The sequence below is a fragment of the Paroedura picta genome, chromosome 10 (assembly GCF_049243985.1).
Source record: "Paroedura picta isolate Pp20150507F chromosome 10, Ppicta_v3.0, whole genome shotgun sequence".
NCBI lineage: Eukaryota > Metazoa > Chordata > Lepidosauria > Squamata > Gekkonidae > Paroedura > Paroedura picta.
In genome coordinates, this window is record NC_135378.1 from 76,170,775 (window position 1) to 76,189,261 (window position 18,487).

General features: G+C 48.1%; 1 protein-coding gene across 2 annotated transcripts in view; it reads left to right on the forward strand.

Moving 5' to 3' along the window:
- The first annotated feature begins 317 nt into the window (after nucleotides 1-317).
- Nucleotides 318-18,487, forward strand: part of SNCA (synuclein alpha) — a 50,022-nt gene continuing 31,852 nt past the window's right edge. Inside the window, exons 1-4 of one of the 2 annotated variants that reach the window (XM_077300893.1) lie at nucleotides 318-586; nucleotides 3,710-3,854; nucleotides 13,542-13,583; nucleotides 15,982-16,127. In XM_077300893.1, the coding sequence (XP_077157008.1) occupies nucleotides 3,734-3,854; nucleotides 13,542-13,583; nucleotides 15,982-16,127 (309 nt within the window). In that variant the 5' untranslated portion in view covers nucleotides 318-586; nucleotides 3,710-3,733. Of the gene's footprint in view, nucleotides 587-815; nucleotides 916-3,709; nucleotides 3,855-13,541; nucleotides 13,584-15,981; nucleotides 16,128-18,487 lie in introns of those variants that run through there. The other variant, XM_077300894.1, reaches the window with a different exon arrangement.

Here is an 18,487-nt window from a genome sequence, read left to right on the forward strand (position 1 = left end):
TCTCCAGGCGGGCGTGGCCGAGGCCAAAGGAGGACCGGGTGGAGGACGCCCCACCCACGCCTCGCGCGCCACCTTCTAGTCCCGCCCCCCCCCCTCCCGCGGGCGCTTCCCACTTGTTGCCCGGCCGCCTGCCCGGCCGTGGCTCGTGCGCGCGCGGCGCGGGGTGGGCCGAGGGTAACCATGGCAAAGCAGGTGGGGTGGGCGGAGCCCGGCGAGGGGGAGGGCGGGACGGGGCGTGGCTCCCCCTCCCCGGCGGAGCCCGTGGGCGCTGCCCATTTTCTCCACCTGGCAAATCAGGCGCTGGCGGGGGGCGGGCGGCGGAGAGCGCTGGCGTGGCCGCCGTGTGTGCGCGGGTGGGCGCTGGGGGACAGCCGCTTGCCTGCCTGCCTGCCTTGCCTGCTGACGGGACCACCTGCTGCCTCGCCCAGAGCCCGCTCGACGTCGGATTGCGCGCCGCTCGCCTCCGGGATGCGCTGACCACCGCGGGGGGCTTGGCAACGCGCGGGGCTTGCTCGGGGTGGTCCTCTCCTCCCCCCCACCCCACCCCCCCGACACTTGCCCAGGCCAGGAAGGAAGGCGCCCCAGGGTAAGCGCTCCGGCGATCCTCCCCGACGCGGGCACTGGCCAATCAACCCCGACAGCCCCAGCCCGGCTGCTGCGGACGGAGCGTGGCGCCAGGGCCGTCGGGGGACGCGTGCGGGGACGGAGAGCAGCTTCGGGGCAGCCCTGGACGCGCTCGGCTCGGCTGGACTGGCAGGGTCGCCTCGTGCTGCGGGGGGGGGGGGCACAGGCGTCGCACACGTCGCGGGAGGAGCCGGCCGAGCCCCGCTGGGAAAGAGGGACGCTGTTGGGCTGCCTCGGCGAGGGAGGTTCGTCGGGCGGCGACCCAACCCGGGAAAGGCTGCGAGCAACAGTGTGAGCGCCCGCGGGGGGGGGGGGGGTCCCATTAATCCTGGCGGCGCTTGCAGCAGGAGCCCCCCGGGGAGGTGGCGTCGCTTTCCCCCGTCTCCAGAGCACGAGAGCGTCTGTCTTCTTAGCCCCTCCGTCCAGGAAAAGGCGGAGGGTTCCAGGAATTTGCCTTTGCATGAGCCCCTGGCGCCCTCCCTCCCTCCCTCTGTGCATGGGTCTTAGACACTGGTAGAGCAGCCCTGGGGAACTTCTGGCTCTCCTCCCAGAGGCTCCTGGCAGACCCCAAGCTTTGTTTTCCCGGGTACCGCCTTAAATACCATTATTTGTGCAAATATGGGAGGCGGGCAGGAATCCCTCAGCTGCCTTACACTGAATCGGAACCAGGTCGGTATTGTCCACTTAGGCCGGCAGCAGCTCTCCGGGGCCTCAGGCTGAGGTCTTTCACCTCGCCTGTTGCCTGGCCCTTTGAGCCGGAGATGCCAGGGATTGAACCTGGGACGGTCAGCATGCCCGGCAGTTGCTCCGCTACTGAGCTGCAGCCTGTCCCCGGAATCAGCCTTGAAAGAAAGCAAGAAAGCACCAAGTTGGCACGAACGTTCAACATTTGATGAATGATGCCCTCTGAAGCCAACCTGCCTGCCTGGTGTACAGCTTGTCTTTGGTCTGAAATATAAGCAGCAGGCCCCCCCCCCCACATGTCCCTTCCTCTTTGCTTGTCCGCTCTTCCTTGCTGTTTGCCTGAGCGCTCACCATTGGGGGGCATTTGGGGGGGGCACGGAGGAGAGCTGAGATCTCTGGGAGCAGAAGCCTCCTTTGAAGTGTGCTTCAAGCTCCGCCCCATCACCTCACTCCACGGGAGCAGCTGGGTTTTGTTCGTGGGGTGTTTAATCAGAATTCACACTCCTATTTTTAAAGAATTACTCATGCGAGCATGGTTCCGGAGGACTTGCTGTGGCACAGATGTACGGCGCTCTGCGCGGCTTTTCCCTCATTAGAGGAAGAGAGCCTAGATAAGTCAAATGGGGTTTAAAGAGAGGAATGATCCGCAAAGCCTTAACTTCTTAAAGAGGTCTCCTGGGAATCTTTCTGGTGCTTTTTGGGGAATGAAAGGGCCTGGCTCGGTGCCAGAGCATCCGTTTGGAATGCAGAAGGTCCCAGGTTCGATCCGCAGGGTCTCCAGTTCAAAGGGACAGGCATTGATAGGCCAGGTGAAAACTCCACCTGAGTCCCTGGAGGGCTGCTTCCAACCTGGATAGGCCACATTGATCTTGATGATGGACAAATTTCAGTAGGATTCAGTATAAAGCAGCTTCATTTGCCAGGCAATTGGAATTTAGACAGCACTTCTGTTTTTAGCAGTTTCAGATTCTGTCATTGGGGATGGTATTTTTGGGATCCTACAAAACTGAGACCCCACTTCTAGAGAGCCAGTTTGGTGTAGTGGTTAGGAGTGCGGACTTCTAATCTGGCATACTGGGCTCGATTCTGCAATCCCCCACATGCAGCCAGCTGGGTGACCTTGGGCTCGCCACAGCACTGATAAAACTGTTCTGAACGAGCAGTGATATCAGGGCTCTCTCAGCCTCACCTACCCCACAGGGTGTCTGTTGTGGGGAGAGGAAAGGGAAGGTGACTGTAAGCCACTTTGAGCCTCCTTCGGGTAGAGAAAAGCGGCATATAAGAACCAACTCTTCTTCTTCTATTTATTCATGCAGGCCAGCATTTCTCTTTCTTTCTCCCTCCTCTCCCAACCCCTTTCATAATCTGCCGTTCTCATTACGGCTCAGGTTATACTGTTAACGATACATCATAGACTACATCTAAGCAACAATGCAATGAAATGGGATTGCATAATTCGAAAGCAACACCTTAAAAGGCAGTATAACAGCCACAAGCACTGTAGCAACAAACACATAATGATATTTTTTATTTATTTGAAAAGCTGGGTATAAGCACATGAAAAGCTCAAACCCAGAATTAAACTTTCTTGGTCTTAAAGATACCACGGGATTCAGGATCTGGATCTAAACCGTGTCTTCCCCCCTTGTTTTAGTGGGTGGATTTTTTTTTTTCATACTAACATAGGAATGACTGACAGAGTAGGTATGAAATTGCACAGTATACTATCAGAGATGACAGATAAGGTACATACACAAGGATTCTCCACTGTGCTTACCGGTAATGTGGTAGTTACACAGAACATGTATCTGTGTTGGACTTAAAGCTTCTTTAATTGAGCTGAGGCTTTTGACAAAGATTTGTCTCGGGGCTTTTGTTCCTGTCATTTCTCTCTATCTTTGGGGAGCGGTTTTAAAAGACAAAGATGTGCATCTCTTGATTGTACCTGAGCCAATGTGTCATCTCCTGATGACTCTCAATGAATCATGAGCCCAGCTTCCATTGTGAGTGAAGCAGTCAAGATGAATGCCAGGGTGGGTTTGAAATTCTCTCCATGACACCAGTCTGGGCAACGTGAGCTCAGCTAGGGGCAGGGCTGTGGCTCAGTGGGAAAACCTTTGCTTTGTGTGCAGAAGGTACCAAGTTCAATCCCCAGCCTCTAGAGTCAACAGGATCAGGTTGGCAGGAGATACGAAAGATCCTGGAGAAACTCTGCCAATCAGAGTGAATGGTGGTTGTGGGAAGTTGCCATGAAGTCATAGCCAATTTATGGTGTCACCATAGGGCAGGGGTGGCCAAACTGGTTCTCCAGACGTCCTTGGAGAAGCAGACAGCCCATTCTCATCCCCACCTGCTCTTTTGAGACCTCCAACGAACGTGTTGGTGTTGCCTTTCTTTCCAGTGCTGAACGTGCAACACTCTCGCCATGGACGTGTTCATGAAAGGATTTAATAAAGCCAAAGAAGGTGTTGTGGCAGCAGCAGAGAAGACCAAGCAAGGCGTGGCAGAAGCAGCAGGGAAGACGAAAGAAGGCGTCCTCTATGTGGGTAGGTGGACAAGAAGGCCTAAGCTGAACCTGTTATGCTGCTTTGAGTAGAGGAGGGTAAACGGAGATAACCAGGCTGGGAAGGTGCCATGGCTCAGTTGTAGAGCCCCCTTCCTGCTTATGGAAGTTCCCCGGTCCGGTCCCTGGCATCTCCGGTTAAAGGGTATCAAGTAGCAGTTGTTGGGAAAGATCTTTCTAGTTTCAACCAATCAAAGATGATAATACTGAGCTAGAGCAGCTACTCTTAACTTTTTTACCATGAAGAAACCACTGAAACATTCTTCAGGCTTCGAAAAACCCCAGAAGTGGTGCAAGTGTGCAGAATATGACTGGGAATCATAGCTATGGACATGCCCATCCTGGCCCCCCCTCCCCTTTCCACCCTCTCCAGGCCCATCATTGGCCATTTTGGGATAGGGGGTTGACATGACCATACATGGTCATATCACCCAATAAATGTTTAACACGTTTGAAAATAAGTACAAAATGAATTAACTCCCACTCATTTAGGAAACCCTTCCATGGTTGTCAAGAAACCCCAGAATTTCACGAAATCCTGGTTGAGAAAGCCTCAGCTAAAGAGACCAATAGGCTGATGAGATATAAGGCCGCTTCATACGTTTAACTCAGGCAGTTGGAGGTTAAGACAGAGCAACAGTTTGAGGTGTTTAGTTTTAGCAAGAGTTTAGTGATGTACCTTCAATAAAGAGATTTTCTTCAACAAAGCCTTATTGGGAGCAATCGGATGGACTCTTACATATCTTACTTCAGAATGTATAAACCTGTCCTAATTAATTAATTTTGACATGTGCCTGTATAGGGGCAGCCTTTTCCATTAGATGTATGAGGATAATGCTTTTTTTTTTAGTGCAGAAGAGTATAATTATATTGGAATATGCCATTCTAAATGCAAGCTGAATAACTAATTGGGTACATTGAAGCAATCCCATGATAGCATAGCTGTTCATATCCATTAATCACTAGACATTCATGGCATGCCAATTTGGCTGGATGAATTGATCCTCAAAAAATGCAAATTGGAAAGGATGCAACTATTTTGGCTTGAAAATGTTGCTAATTGGGGGTGGGGGAATGATGAACAGCATATAGTCGACACAAGAGGTTGCATTGGCCTGTATTAAATAGGAAAAGGTGTCCTGGTTGTCCATGGGGACTCCAGTGTTGCAGATTTGGAGCACAGTATAGCCAAACCATAAGTTTAGGACTGTTTTTCAAATGCACATTCATGTCCTGCATGTGTATGAACGCAAACCATCACCAGTAGTTTTATTTCTCTCCCCAAAACCATAAAGAAAATGTATTCAGTTGCCAGTCATCATCAAGTATGTTAGTCACGTAGGGAGAAATCAAATGCCATTCCTTACTTGTACGGAGCAGCCTTAGACAGATTCAGGCCATCGGTCCATCTATCCCAGTGCTGCTTCTGCAGACTTGCAGAGACTGTCCAAGGGGACTTGCGGCCCATCTAGCCCAGCTGCCTTGCTCAGTGCAGAACTGTGCAACTGCGGGTCCCCAGCCATGGGCCACTCAGCCTCTGCTTCAAGACTTCCATCAAACAAATAGTCTGAGGCAGAGAAGGATTTTTTGTGCTCATGCTAACCGCACCCTAGACTTCCTACATCCAAAGTATATTTCTTCCATGGTACCACAGTCCCTTCTCATAGTTCAAGGTATATGGTGTTGGGTACCCTCACTAAGATGTACACAGTTTGACTTACGGTGACCCCAGCAAGGGCTTTTCAAGGCAAGTGAGAAGCAGAGGTTCCTTGCCATCCCCTGCAGAGCCTTTTTTGAAGGTCTCCAATCCAAGCCCTGACCCTGTTTATCTTCTGAGATTGGATGAGGTTGAGCTGTGTCACGTCACCTTCCCTCCTACAAAGTGATGGCAATTTTTTTCTTTTTACAAAAGCTACCATGGCTTAAGCACACCCTAAAACCCGACATTTTCTAACCTAGAGATCCTATATTGTATTCCAAGTGCACCGACAGGATCCCCCACCACATAGCTTCTTTCTGAACTTACCCTTAAGGAGGGGCTCGGGCTGTATTGGCCCACTGCAGAGGAGGCCTGGAGACCTCTCACTGAGAGTCGGACATGAGTCACACAGGCCAGTTGCTACTCCAAACAGCTCACCTGTGTGCCAGTTTACAGATGCTGATTCATTCGAAAAAGAAAGCCTGCTTCCTTGCTGCCGCTGTGCTATAAGTGGTTGATTTTTTGCCCGAGGGCTCACCTATTTGGTCCAGGTCCTTCCATGCTTATTTTAAGCATTTTGTTTTCTTTTGCAAGCTCAAGACTTACCAAGACTGGCACCTCCTCCCCCCCTTTCAGAAGAAGTAAAAAGCAGTTCAGGGATGTAGCAGGGGAGGACAAAATTGATATTTCCCCCTCTTCACCTACCACTCTCTTCCCTGATAAAGCAATCCCCAGCACCCAAATTTGTGAAAGGAAAGAACATCATTGAAATTGTAAGGTGTACTTGAGACTGGAGTCAGGCTCCTTTGGCTTCCTGAGTACTTGAGTCAGGCTCCTTTGGCTTCCCGAAGCCCTTTGTAAGCCAGGTTAAGCAAAGAAGCAACAGGCGACAATGTTGGTAAGCAACTATATCAAGTGCCCTTGATGTTTTGTTATCCTATACAGTTTAACCAGGCTGCTGACAAAAAGTTAGTAGACATTGCCTCTGAGGAAGTTGGAATCCAGAATGTCTCCTACCATCTTCTGGCCCAGATGTGCTCTCTTAGCCCAACACGGATAATAAAGAACAACAATATGTAATAAGGGTTTAAGCATGACAGTGGTGTCTTCTCAATAGTTCATTCAAGCTGTTGCAAAGCTAGTAGAAAACATTTGGCACAGTCTACAATGAACAATATGGCCCATGGTTGCCTCTGAGATCAAGAAAGCCAGATCTCACTTTGCAAAGCTGGTTTAGATGATGCCATGGGTCTGTATTTCTGCCTGTGCCATATGGTCCTCTGTTGTGGGTCTTCTAGTGCTAGATGCTTTCTACTTATGCATAGCACAGAATTCTGCACGAGGAGGAAGTTCCTAGCACTAAAGGATTGTGCCTTTGCAACAGAGGACTATACTTGGCAAGAAGAAGGAAAATCTACTGTTCAAAACAGTCTCCCAGAATGACTGCACCTTTGAAACCAATTCTGCACGTTGGACTGCTCTACAGTTGGCCAGTCGATACTGCCTTGGAATTCCTGGTCTACCCTGAGCCTCCAGACCATGAACACACACTCCATGTCAAAGTTCTCCTTGCTTCCAGTCCTTGGCTTATATGGGTGACCAGTGTGAATTAACAATGCATATCTTTGGTGGTGGAATATGCCATCAAGTTGCAGCCAACGTATGGCAATGCCAAAGGGATTTCAGAGCAAGAGATGAACAGAGTTGATTTACCGTTGCCTGAACGTAGCAGCCTGGGGCTTCCAGGGTGATCCCCCCCCCTCCCCAAGTGCTAACCAGGGCCAACCCTACTTGGCTTCCAAGAACTATCAAGATCAGGCTAGCCTGTGCCATCCAGGGCAGGGCATAAATAAATTAGAATTACAAAGGAGTCTTGTCCCCTTGAACCCTACCAAATGTATTACAGTGTAAACCTTCTGAGTCAGAACGCACTTGACTGAAGGGACCTGCTTGGTGTGAAGGGGAGTATTCAGTTGGCAAAGAGCTTGATGTACAGAGCTACAAATTGTGGAAGAATACCAATGGGAATAAGGGAGGGGCTGTTCTTCTGTTCTTCTGTTTGCTGTCCAAGGTGCTGAACAGATGGAGGCAAGCTTTCTTTAAGAGGCTATAGTATATCTCTCCTTAGTCTGTGCAGTTATGTATATTGCGATGGATTTTGCATTCTGAGCCTATTTGGGCATGACGTCCTTCTAGAATTTATCTGTGACTGTAGTGATCAACTGATATACAGGTGACCAGGTGAAATGTCTGATGCTGCGTCAGGTGCCTTATAAGTAAAGAGGGAGGTTCACATATATACTCCAGGGCTCTGCATTTGTTTTGTTGGAGATGAAGTTATCCAGTGAGCAGGCTTTTCCCTCTGCAGAGACTACAAGTATGGCATTTATTCTTTTTAATCCCCCTATTCTGAAATCTAGCCATCACTTTATGTCAGAGAAGCTGAAGGGTGCCCCCAAAGGAGGAAATCCTGACATGGGGACATCATTCGAGGGGAAGATAGACCTATCCTTTGCTTCTTGAGAGTCCAGGCTCTAGAAGGCAGGCTTCTTTGCATTGCCTCCCATACTTACAGTGCAGTCCTAAGCAGGGTTGCATCATTCTCATTTCATGAAATTTGTTTGCTTAGAAAAATGTGACTGTGCTTAGAGTTGCATGGTTGGTCTTGCGATTGTAGCCTGTTAATGGCAGCCCTTGAGAGGTAAGCTATAGATGGCTGAATGGAACCTCCTTATAGGGGCAGGATACCTGTGAACATCCAACTGCTGGTGAAGGGAACTGTGGAGGTAGTGGAAAGTGTTGTCCGGTCACAGTCAGGTTATGGTCACCTGTAGGGTTTTCAAGGCAAGAGCCAAACAGATGGTAGATGGCCATTACCTGCCTCTTCATGGCAACTCTGGACTTCCTTGTTGTCTCCCATCCAAGTACTAACTAGGGCTGACCATGCTTAGCTTCCAAGATCTGGCTAGTCTGGGCCAACCAGCTCAAGTCCTGACTTATGGTGACCCCATGGCTTAATATCTTCCAGAATGTCTTCTCACTGACGGCCCTGCTCAGATCTTGCAAACTGGGAGTGATGGTTTCCTCGAATGAGCCAGTCCATCTCATGAGCTTTTGCCTGCTTGTGTGTCTTCCAGACACATCTCGCCAGCCTCTCAGAGACACAGGATGCTGGACCAACTTTCTTTTGAGCCTGATTATAGGCAGTTGTCTTCTCATCTGCATATCCCTGCCTTAGTCTCCTTTCCATCGAGGTGATAGAGATTGATCTCCAGGGTGACCGAGTTGATGCCTAATGAAATTCTTCTTATCTAGAGATGACCAGGTGGGATTCTCTTTGGTGCAAAGAACTGGGTTGGCTGATTCCTCTCCCTATCCCCGAGGCGTGATAGCATGATTCATTCTTCATGGCTGGTGCGAAGCAGCTTTCCCATAGATGTTCTGCTTTAGAACGTGCATTCCCTGCATTTCATTATCTCCATTTTTAAATGCCCACCATATGGCATGTCAGCTGCTGAAAAGAAGCAGAGAGCCATATAATTGCTGTGCCTTAAGGAAAAGCTCTTGCCTCTCCTTACTGTCCAGGAGGGCATTGCAGGAGCGGACAGCTCCCCTTCCAGCCACCAATTAAAAAGCAATGCATGTTTTGCTCAGTGCTGTGTAAAGGGCAGGGATAGTCAAACTGCGGCCCTCCAGATGTCCATGGACTACAATTCCCACGAGCCCCTGCCAGCGTTTGCTGGCAGGGGCTCGTGGGAATTGTAGTCCATGGACATCTGGAGGGCCGCAGTTTGACTACCCCTGGTAAAGGGCTTCATGCGTGGTCCTACCTCCTAGTGATTTGCAAATGGATCTTTTCTACACTCCCTCCCTATCTTCCTTGGTAATTTGTTTTCTCTCCGCTCCTAGGAATGCATTGCAACGTTCAAATCGGGAAGTCAACTCTGGGGAATTTGAGATAGTGATGGATTTAAGAACATAAGAAGAGCCCTGCTGATTCAGAACAGTGGGCCATCTAGTCCAGCTTCCTGTCTCACACAGTCATTTCCTCCAGAGGTCCAACAACAGGGCACAAAGGCCAAGGCCTTCCCTTGATGTTTCCTCCTGGATTTGGGATTCAGAAATTTAACGTCTCTGAATGTGGAGGTTCCCCTCTGTCACCATGCCTAGTAGCCATGGAGAGGCTTATCCTCCATGAGTCTATCTAATCCCCCTTTAAAGCTGTTTATTCCTGTGGCCATCACTACACCCTCTGGTGCAGGGAATCCCACATTTTAATCATTGTCTGCGTAAAGTAGTGTTTCCATCTCGAAACTATTGCACATCAGTTTCACTGGATGCCCTCAAGTTCTAGCATTGGGTGTGGTCCTTCTGTTAATATTAGTTCTCATTACTCCAATTCATTGCAAGCCCTTGTCAGGAAAAATGGCAGAGTTGGATGTGCCAAAGTCATTTGTTGATGCCTTCTCAGAAGTAGGCTACAGCAATTTCTCGCCACTGGGGAGTCTCAGAAGGGGGAAACCACCCACAAGCATCTTTCCCACCCAATCGTTGCCCTCTCCTAGACCTCAGTACTGAACGATGTCAGGTAACATGAGACAGAAAGAGCACCTTGGATTGTATCGCTCCTGTTATTGTATTGGCAGGATGCTGTTCCCATTGGCTGCAGAGGAAAGGACATGCAGTAATGGGTTTAAACTACAAGTACAACAATATAGGCTAGATATCAGGAAAAAAAATTTCACAGTCAGAGTAGTTCAGCAGTGGAATAGGCTGCCTAAGGAGGTGGTGAGCGCCCCCTCACTGGCAGTCTTCAAGCAAAGGTTGGATACCCACTTTTCTTGGATGCTTTAGGATGCTTCGGGCTGATCCTGCATTGAGCAGGGGGTTGGACTAGATGGCCTGTATGGCCCCTTCCAACTCTATGATTCTATGTATTGCTACCAAGGAATGGGTTAATGTGAAAGATACGGTAGAAAATGGACATGGGTGGTGAATTTACGACACAATCATATTTGTGCTAAACCTGTGTTACAAGGTCAGCTACTGGTCCACATATGTCCTCTTGAGGGACACCCATTTTTCACCATCCATGAGACTGAGATGAGTACACCATCCATTGTCATTGCAATAGAATGGGTGAGTTTTCAAGTGGGTAGTTGTGTTGGTCTGCAGTAGACAAGCAAGTTTTGAGTGCAGTAGCACCTTGAAGACCCAGGAGTCAAATCTCCCTAGAATCTAGAATTAGTGAGTCAACCAGTATAATGCGAGGTGCTCATACCTATGTTCTGGATTTGTGTTTTCTTTCCACAGTTCTGGAAACCCAAGATAGCAAACGCAGCTGGAGAGAGGAATTTTGGGGGAAGCAATAGGCATTTAAAGGTTTAATTACTTTGTGGGACTTTGGTGGGCAGATGCCATGGGAGGGCTGTAATAAGGAGGGGTATTGACTGAAATAGAACAAACAGGTTGTCGGGATACAAACTGGGGATTTTATCAGAGAGAGGGACCAGGAAATAGAGACAATTCCTGGTGGTGAAAAGCAGTCTCCCTTCCAGCTTAAGCATTTAGCTCTTCCTGTTTTACGTCCGTGGGTTATATCTTCATCTCTGCGATGCCTCATTTCTTCTGCCCCACTCAGAAATCAAAGCCTGGCTCTGTGGAAGAAATACAGGGCTTCCTCTGTTCTGTGCTGTGATTGTTGGCCATTTCCTTAATTCTCTCCAGCAGAAGGACAGTCATCTTGACTGGGCAGGCCCTACCATATGGCTCCGTAAGAAGGATGAAGTCATCTTACATGACAGAGACAGAGCAGCCTGGCCTCCCCTCCCCCCTTCTCATAATGACCCATTTTGATTTCCACTCTTCTCCCTGGTAACTAGGAATTTTCAAGTGTGTTCCAATACAGCCATGATGGTTCCATCTTCAAAGGCTGAGAGATGGGCAAGGCCAAGCCCTGGGGAGAGGCTATAATTTTGTCACATACACCTATCAGTTCCACGGCTTATAACTACCTGAAAACACTTGAATTTTCCAAACCAACTCAAAAAGGAGCACGAATACGAAGGGGTCTTGTGCTGAGGTTGATCGTAGAATCATAGAATGATAGAGTTGGAAGGGACCTCCTGGGTCATCTAGTCCTACCCTCTGCACTATGCAGGACACGCACATCCCTTTCGCTCATCTACTGTAACCTGCCACCCCCTTGAGCCTTCACAGAATCAGCCTCTCCGTCAGATGGCTATCCAGCCTCTGTTTAAAAATTGTCTAGGCTAGCACTCTTTAATCTGACTGCATTCTTTTGTTTCAGGCAATGGTTACCCCCACTCTGCTAGTCAAGGCCCTTTCAATTGGAGATGCCAGGGACTGACCCCAGGCCGTTGCAGGTTTTCACTATACACCCATCTTTGAGCACCTGTTCTGACCTAACTTCAGTAGACCCAGTGACTAGAAGGGATTAAACGCAAATCCATCCCCACCCCCCGTTTGTCCTTTACCATTTCACAGCCTGTTGAATCTTGCTGCATTTTCCGATAGAGTGCTTTTGGACAGTTTTACAGCAGTGCTGCAGCAATGAGGATGAACAAAAGATAGACTTATTTTGGTTTTGGTCTGTTTGCTGCTGAAATGTTATGGATGCAGGAGGAATTAAGCCCTTGAAAAGGGAAAACTGGGGAGTTTTTAATCTGTTTACAGCGTTTAGGTTTTCACCTGGATCTTCCAGATAGGTACGTAAATAAATAATTCCCAATTGATGTGTCCTGACCCAGTCCACTCTTGGGAGGTCTCTGAAGCTAAGCAGGGTTGATCCTGGTTATTACGTGGATGGGAGACACCAAGGAAGTCCAGGGTTGCTGGGAAGAGGCTGGCCATGAGCAACCACTTCTGAACATGTGTTGCCTTGAAAACTGCATTTGTTGGCTGCAGCTTGATGGCACTTGCAACATTAATTTATGCCCTGGCTGCCACTGCTTATCAGGAAGAGTTCGTGTTTTCTGGTATCTGCCCCTGCCAATTTATTGTCCACATTTTTGGCTTTTGGGGGGATGCCTTGTTAAAACCTAGTGCCTGTTGTGATTGTTGCCATTGTTTAGGGTCCAGTTTAGGGGCTTGACCACTAGCGATGCAAATTATATTTATTTTGCACAACTTATAATGTTAAAAAGTTGACAATCTAGACAAAGCCCATAGGCTAATCCAGCCTACCATTGAGAAACCCCTGAAACATTCTTCAGGCTTTGGGGAACCGCAGAAGTGGCACGATGGGACAGGATATGGTTGGGGAAACAGAGCTGTGGAAATGCCCACCTGGGGCCCCTCCCCTTCCCACCCCCTCCAGGCCCATCATTGGCCATTTTGGGAGGGAGGGGTGGGTTGACATGACCGTATGTGGCCATATCACCCGATAAATATTTAACACAAAAACTCCCACCCATTCAGCAAACCCTTCCAAGACCATCAAGATAATTTGAATATTTATATTTGGGGGACACTGAACTTTTTGGGTCTTAACTAGTAGTTGGTTAGGTTTGTTGTTTTTTGTAGCACTATCCCCTTTTGGGTTTTCGTGGGAGCTAAAGGAAACAGATTTTCAATGTATAGTCCAGCAAACAAATTACACCCCCTCCCCAAAAAAGTAATCTTGTGGGGGCTTGTGGCCGCTTATGGGGCCTGGGTCTGTTTTAGAAACCAACCAGGGTATGCATCGGCCCATCTTTGGCTCAATCTGTGATTCAGTAAATAAACACTTCAGCATGAAAGGCACCAGGAGTCTGAACTGTTCTATCCTCACAAAGAAACTGACTTTACGAAATATTGCCTCTGGAGCTTGCTGCTCTTTGGGGGAAGGAGGAAGGATGAATTGCTGTCATTCACCAGCTCTATGCTTTTGTTTACTAAGAAGTCCTTCATTGATCTCCGCTGATGCTTGGTTTTTCTCTTTTTAAAAAAAAACACCACCACCACGAACAGGTTCCAAGACCAAGGAGGGAGTTGTTCAAGGGGTCACAACAGGTAAGCCCATAATTACCTTCCATTTTCTAAACCCAAGCTAGATCCCCCACTCGATTGTTCAAGTGCTTATTACCTCTGAGAAGGCTCTGATTCACCCAGCCAGGTAGGCGTGCTGCCGTGTGCTGAGGAGCCTGTGTTCAGACTCTCTGGGAAGAGAGCACACCTGTCAGTACATCTGTTTTGAAATCAATAGTTTAACTCTAGCCCCCTTCACATTCCCGACTCCAGCGGGTGGACACTAGGCCAGCATGCTCAGAGTCCTAAGCCATGGCATGCACATCCCCCCTCCCTGTTTTTCTTGTGTTCCTTTAGTTCATTCTCTGTCAGAACGATGACCATGGAATAAACGTCATTTTCACTGGCCCTTTCATCAGTGGCAAAGAGCACTTCTTCACCAGACTGTGGAAGAAAAAAAGAAAACCAGAAAAAGGAACCTCTTTCTCTGAGGATTGTTACTTTGCCTTTGTTCGGGCTTTGGTGTGAGGTGCTGTTTTCAAATTCCGCAGACCCTGTTCTCAAGGTCTGCAGGGCCAGTATTTATTCTTAGTAAAAGAGGCCTGTATTTATTCTTAGTAAAAGAGTCAGCACATGATGTGCATGCTGTAAACTCATGAGCATCAGTAAGCAGCGTTTGTTTTCACAGATTCCAACAGCAAAGTAAAATTGAGGGTTACGGAATAGCTCCACCGTGTCTAGGCAGTGGAGAATTCACACGGATGCTTTTCTCGTGACCCAAATAGAGCACTGAACTGTGGCTTGGGGCTATGTGGCCAAGCTTTGAATGTGCTTGCAGGCCCTCTCCTCTGCAGTTCTCTGCATGCAGTGTAAGCCAGGTAATTTCTTTCGGGTAAACCCTGGCTTGCCATTATTTTGATCCAGCAGTCATTTGCACCGATCTTCCAACCATGAAGCGGTTTTACGCTATGCAATGGAGCAAGGAGACTGCATTAGATACTGGGTTGCTTTGGGACTTTTGCATTGGGTGAAAGTAGGTCATGTTCCTACTGGTGGCAGCATGTGTCCCACACCCTTCTGTTGCTGCCTGCCACTGGGTGATGGGAGGAAAATGGCTGGCGAAATGGGTGCAGTTAGTGCCCCAGTATGACGCAGAAGTGGCATCATCCTGTTGTGTGACACACTGGCATTCACCCCAGACTCTATGGTTAAATCATAGAGTTTGGGGTGAATTCTAGAGTGTCTCCCTAGCACAGTGACATCACTTCTGAGTTGTGCCAATTGTCATCATTGCACCGGGGATGCTGATTGGCTCCCCGCTTAAGTGTAACTTCTCCCACTGTGAAATGCCTGGCTTTTCCTTCTTGAACTTCCAAAAAGACTCCTTTACTTCCCCTAAACTAGGAGAAACACATGCACATGTTGTCAGTTTCAAGACCCACTTACAGAGTTCATCCAGCTGTTTTGCTGAATTACAATCAATTCCCATTCTTATTGTGACCTGTGTCCTGCATGGCTTTAGTTCAACAGGTCCCATGATACCTTGCATGGTGGCATGTTTGGTGCTCAGAAGGGACACTCTCCCTTTTTCACCAATGGAAAAACTGGCTAGATTTAACCCACAGATAGCAGTTCTTGGAAAAAACGGTTCTTTGCTGGAGAGCTGCAGCTGGTTACAGTCTTGAACTAGGTGAACCAATGGCCTGACTTATCAGAAGGCCGCGCCATATGTTTATATATGTCCAGCTGCCAGAGCTATAATGGAAGAAGGGGAGGCTGTCTTCATTTTTGAGAGGCTAGGAGGCTTGTCTGGCCTCAACCAGGGCCAGGGCTTTTTAGGTTCTGGCCCCAAACTGGTTTAATGAACTCCTAAAAGAGCTGAAGGCCCTGATGGAGCTGTCAGTGTTCTGCAGGGCCTGTAAGATGGAGCTCTTTTGCCAGGCATTTGGTTGAGGCCGGGCCAGGAAGATCGGGTCCATCCCCGTAGGCCCTATAGAGGCTTTGGCCTTGGTCAACTGGGCATGGACCCCTCTTCTGAGGACAATGGTGGACTACTGGGGAGAGAAACAGATTAGTCTTGTCCACCACAAGGATTGTTGTTTGTTGTTGTTTTATGGGGTTTTAATTGATTTTTTATTGTGAACCGGCACGAGCCGGCTGAATCGGAAATGGCGGTCAACACATACAAGCATGCATTAATAAATAAAGTGGTATCATATTCCTGTTAATGAGAATTGGACTGTTGGTTGCCATTTCCTCACCAATTCACTGGAGGCTGTAGCATGAGGCCTGATGGCTGGTGGTGAAGTTGTCTTTTCTCTTCACCTGAAGGGTGACTCAAGGGAATCCCAGTTTTACATCCTAAAACAAATGTGGCACAATGACTTCAAAATCCTTCCCGGACAAATGCCTTTCCACTCATCTTCAGCCTTCCTTTTTGCAGTGGCTGAGAAAACTAAAGAGCAGGTCTCCAACGTTGGGGGAGCTGTGGTGACCGGAGTGACTGCAGTGGCGCAGAAGACGGTGGAAGGTGCCGGAAATATCGCCGCAGCCACCGGCTTCGTCAAGAAAGACCAGATGGCCAAACAGGTTACTTTAGAGGCTCTTTCTCTTTAAGATGGGTGGTCGATAGGGTTGCCAGACTCCAGATCATGGCAGGAGATCTCTTGCTATTACAGCTGATCTCCAGGCAACAGAGATCAGTCCATCTGCAGGAAATGGCCATATGGGATGGTGGACTCTGCGGCATTGTGCCCCATAGAAATCTCTTCCCTTCTCTTCCCTCCTCCTCCACTCCCCAAAATTCCAGTATTTCCAAACCTAGAGCTGGCAACCCTAGTTGCATATGACATGGTCTGTGTCTTAAAAAAAAAATCAAGGATGTGTGATAGCTTGTGTGATAGTTCCTTTAAGGATATTGTTTTTCATGGTTTTATGAATCTGTATTTGCTTCATTGTATTGTGAACTGCCTTGGGATGTGAGTATGGAGAGGCGCTACATAAATTATGTATTTAAATTAATCCTGACAGTGGCTAGTTTCAGAGCTTTCGTTCTACTTGTACTCTTTTCATGGTATGGAAGAAGAAGGAGGGTTAGTTCTTATATGCCACTTTTCTCTACCCGAAGGAGTCTCAAAGCGGCTTACATTCGCCTTCCCTTTCTGCTCCCCACAACAGATACCCTGTGAGGGAGGTGAGGCTAGGAGAGCCCTGATATTACTGCTTGGTCAAAACAGCTTTATCAGGGCTTTGACTGCCCCAGGTTCACCCAGCTGGCTCATGTGGGGGAGCGGGAAACCAAACCCAGCTTGCCAGATTAGAAGACCGCACTCCTAACCACTACACAAAGCTGGTGTAGGTTACCATGGTGCTCCCCCCCCCAAGCATCTTTTCTGGCACTAGCCAAGTGTTTTTTGTTTGTTTGTTTGTTTTAAGAAAGTGAGCAGGGTTGATTGGGTCTTGTCTTGCAAGACTTATGATTGGCCGTGTGGTTTTAAAAAAATCTTGCTTTGGCAGCAGCTACCATCAAAGCTCAGATCTTCAGTGTATAACTGAAGGTAAGCTGTGGCATTCTTTCTGGCTACACCTCTTGTGGCAGCCATTTTGAATCTGCGCCCACCATACTGTCAGAATTCCAAAGGTGCCCACAGGCTCAAAAAGACAGGCCTCCAGGATTAGATAAACACAGGGCAATATAGGATATTGTCATTCTATGCACTACCCTGCCCTACCTCACATCATTGACTGTCAGGATGAATCAGTACATAGCCTTGTGACCTCAGCTTTCATGTTTTTGACAACATTTTATGAAGAAGTGTCCCTCATAATGTCTGTTAAATCCCCCAAGAAAATACATTTCCTGCCATATTACGTTGGGTTTTTAAAGCCTGTGAGCTGAGCAAGTCACTTCCCTCCAGAGACGTTCAAGAGTGGTTCTATGCAGTTTTCTCACCTTAAAAGAAAAGCAGATATTGATTAAAGCGTAAGGCGAAAATGCTGCTTTCTTCCTTTAACTTCTCTGTATAATGGCGTTTCCAAGCACTGCCACTAGCAAATCAGTGGGGAATGGAGAACAGGGCAGAAGACTCTTAAGAACAAAGCCATTATATGTTTATTATTTAAGGGTATCCCCCTGTCGTTTTCAGAGTTGTGGTTTTCCTCATTCTTCTTGAGTAGTTCTCTGAGGGAAATGGGCCTATAAAATGATTTCGACATGTGGTGTGGGAGTACACCAGGTAAAATCCATAAATTTCCCCCTGTACTGTGGCCTTGTTCCAGCTGCTGTACACCAACAGAGGTGGCCGATCGACAGTCTTTTTCCTTCTTTTTTTATTTGAAAGGTGGTGACGGGAAAGGAGCACAGAGTTGGGGTCACAGCACAGGCTTGGCTCTGTTAACCCTGTTCCTCAGATCCGTAACCGTAGCCTCTCAAGAGAACCAATGAAATGTGGTGGTTAGAATGATGACCTGTGACCAAAGAGACCTGGATTGACATTTTTTTACCTGGTCATGAAGCTCAGTGGGCAACATTTGAGCTATTGCACTTTTCCAGACTCCCTCATAGGTACTTTGTGAGGATAAAGATGAGGAGTGGGGACCCAGATATGTCACCCTGAGGGAAGAAGTGTACTGGATAGTCTGAAAAATTATTTCAGGGACTTCTCCATGGTCAAAAGGTTGAAAAAGGCTGCATTACACACTGCCAGTTTCATGTTCTAGATTTCTTGTTTGAATAAGATGCAGCCACCATTGAATCAGAATTCTGTGGCGTAGCTGTAATCGGTCTGTGCTTAGTGGGCTGTGTTGTTTGGCTCCCGTTCGTTATTTTCCTTGATTATTCAGATGGAAACCCCAGCGTTTCCTCTGCCAGTTTCTTCTTCTTCTTCTGCCACTTCTTCTTCTTCTTCTTCTTCTTCTTCTTCTTCTTCTTCTCTGTAAAAATCATTTTT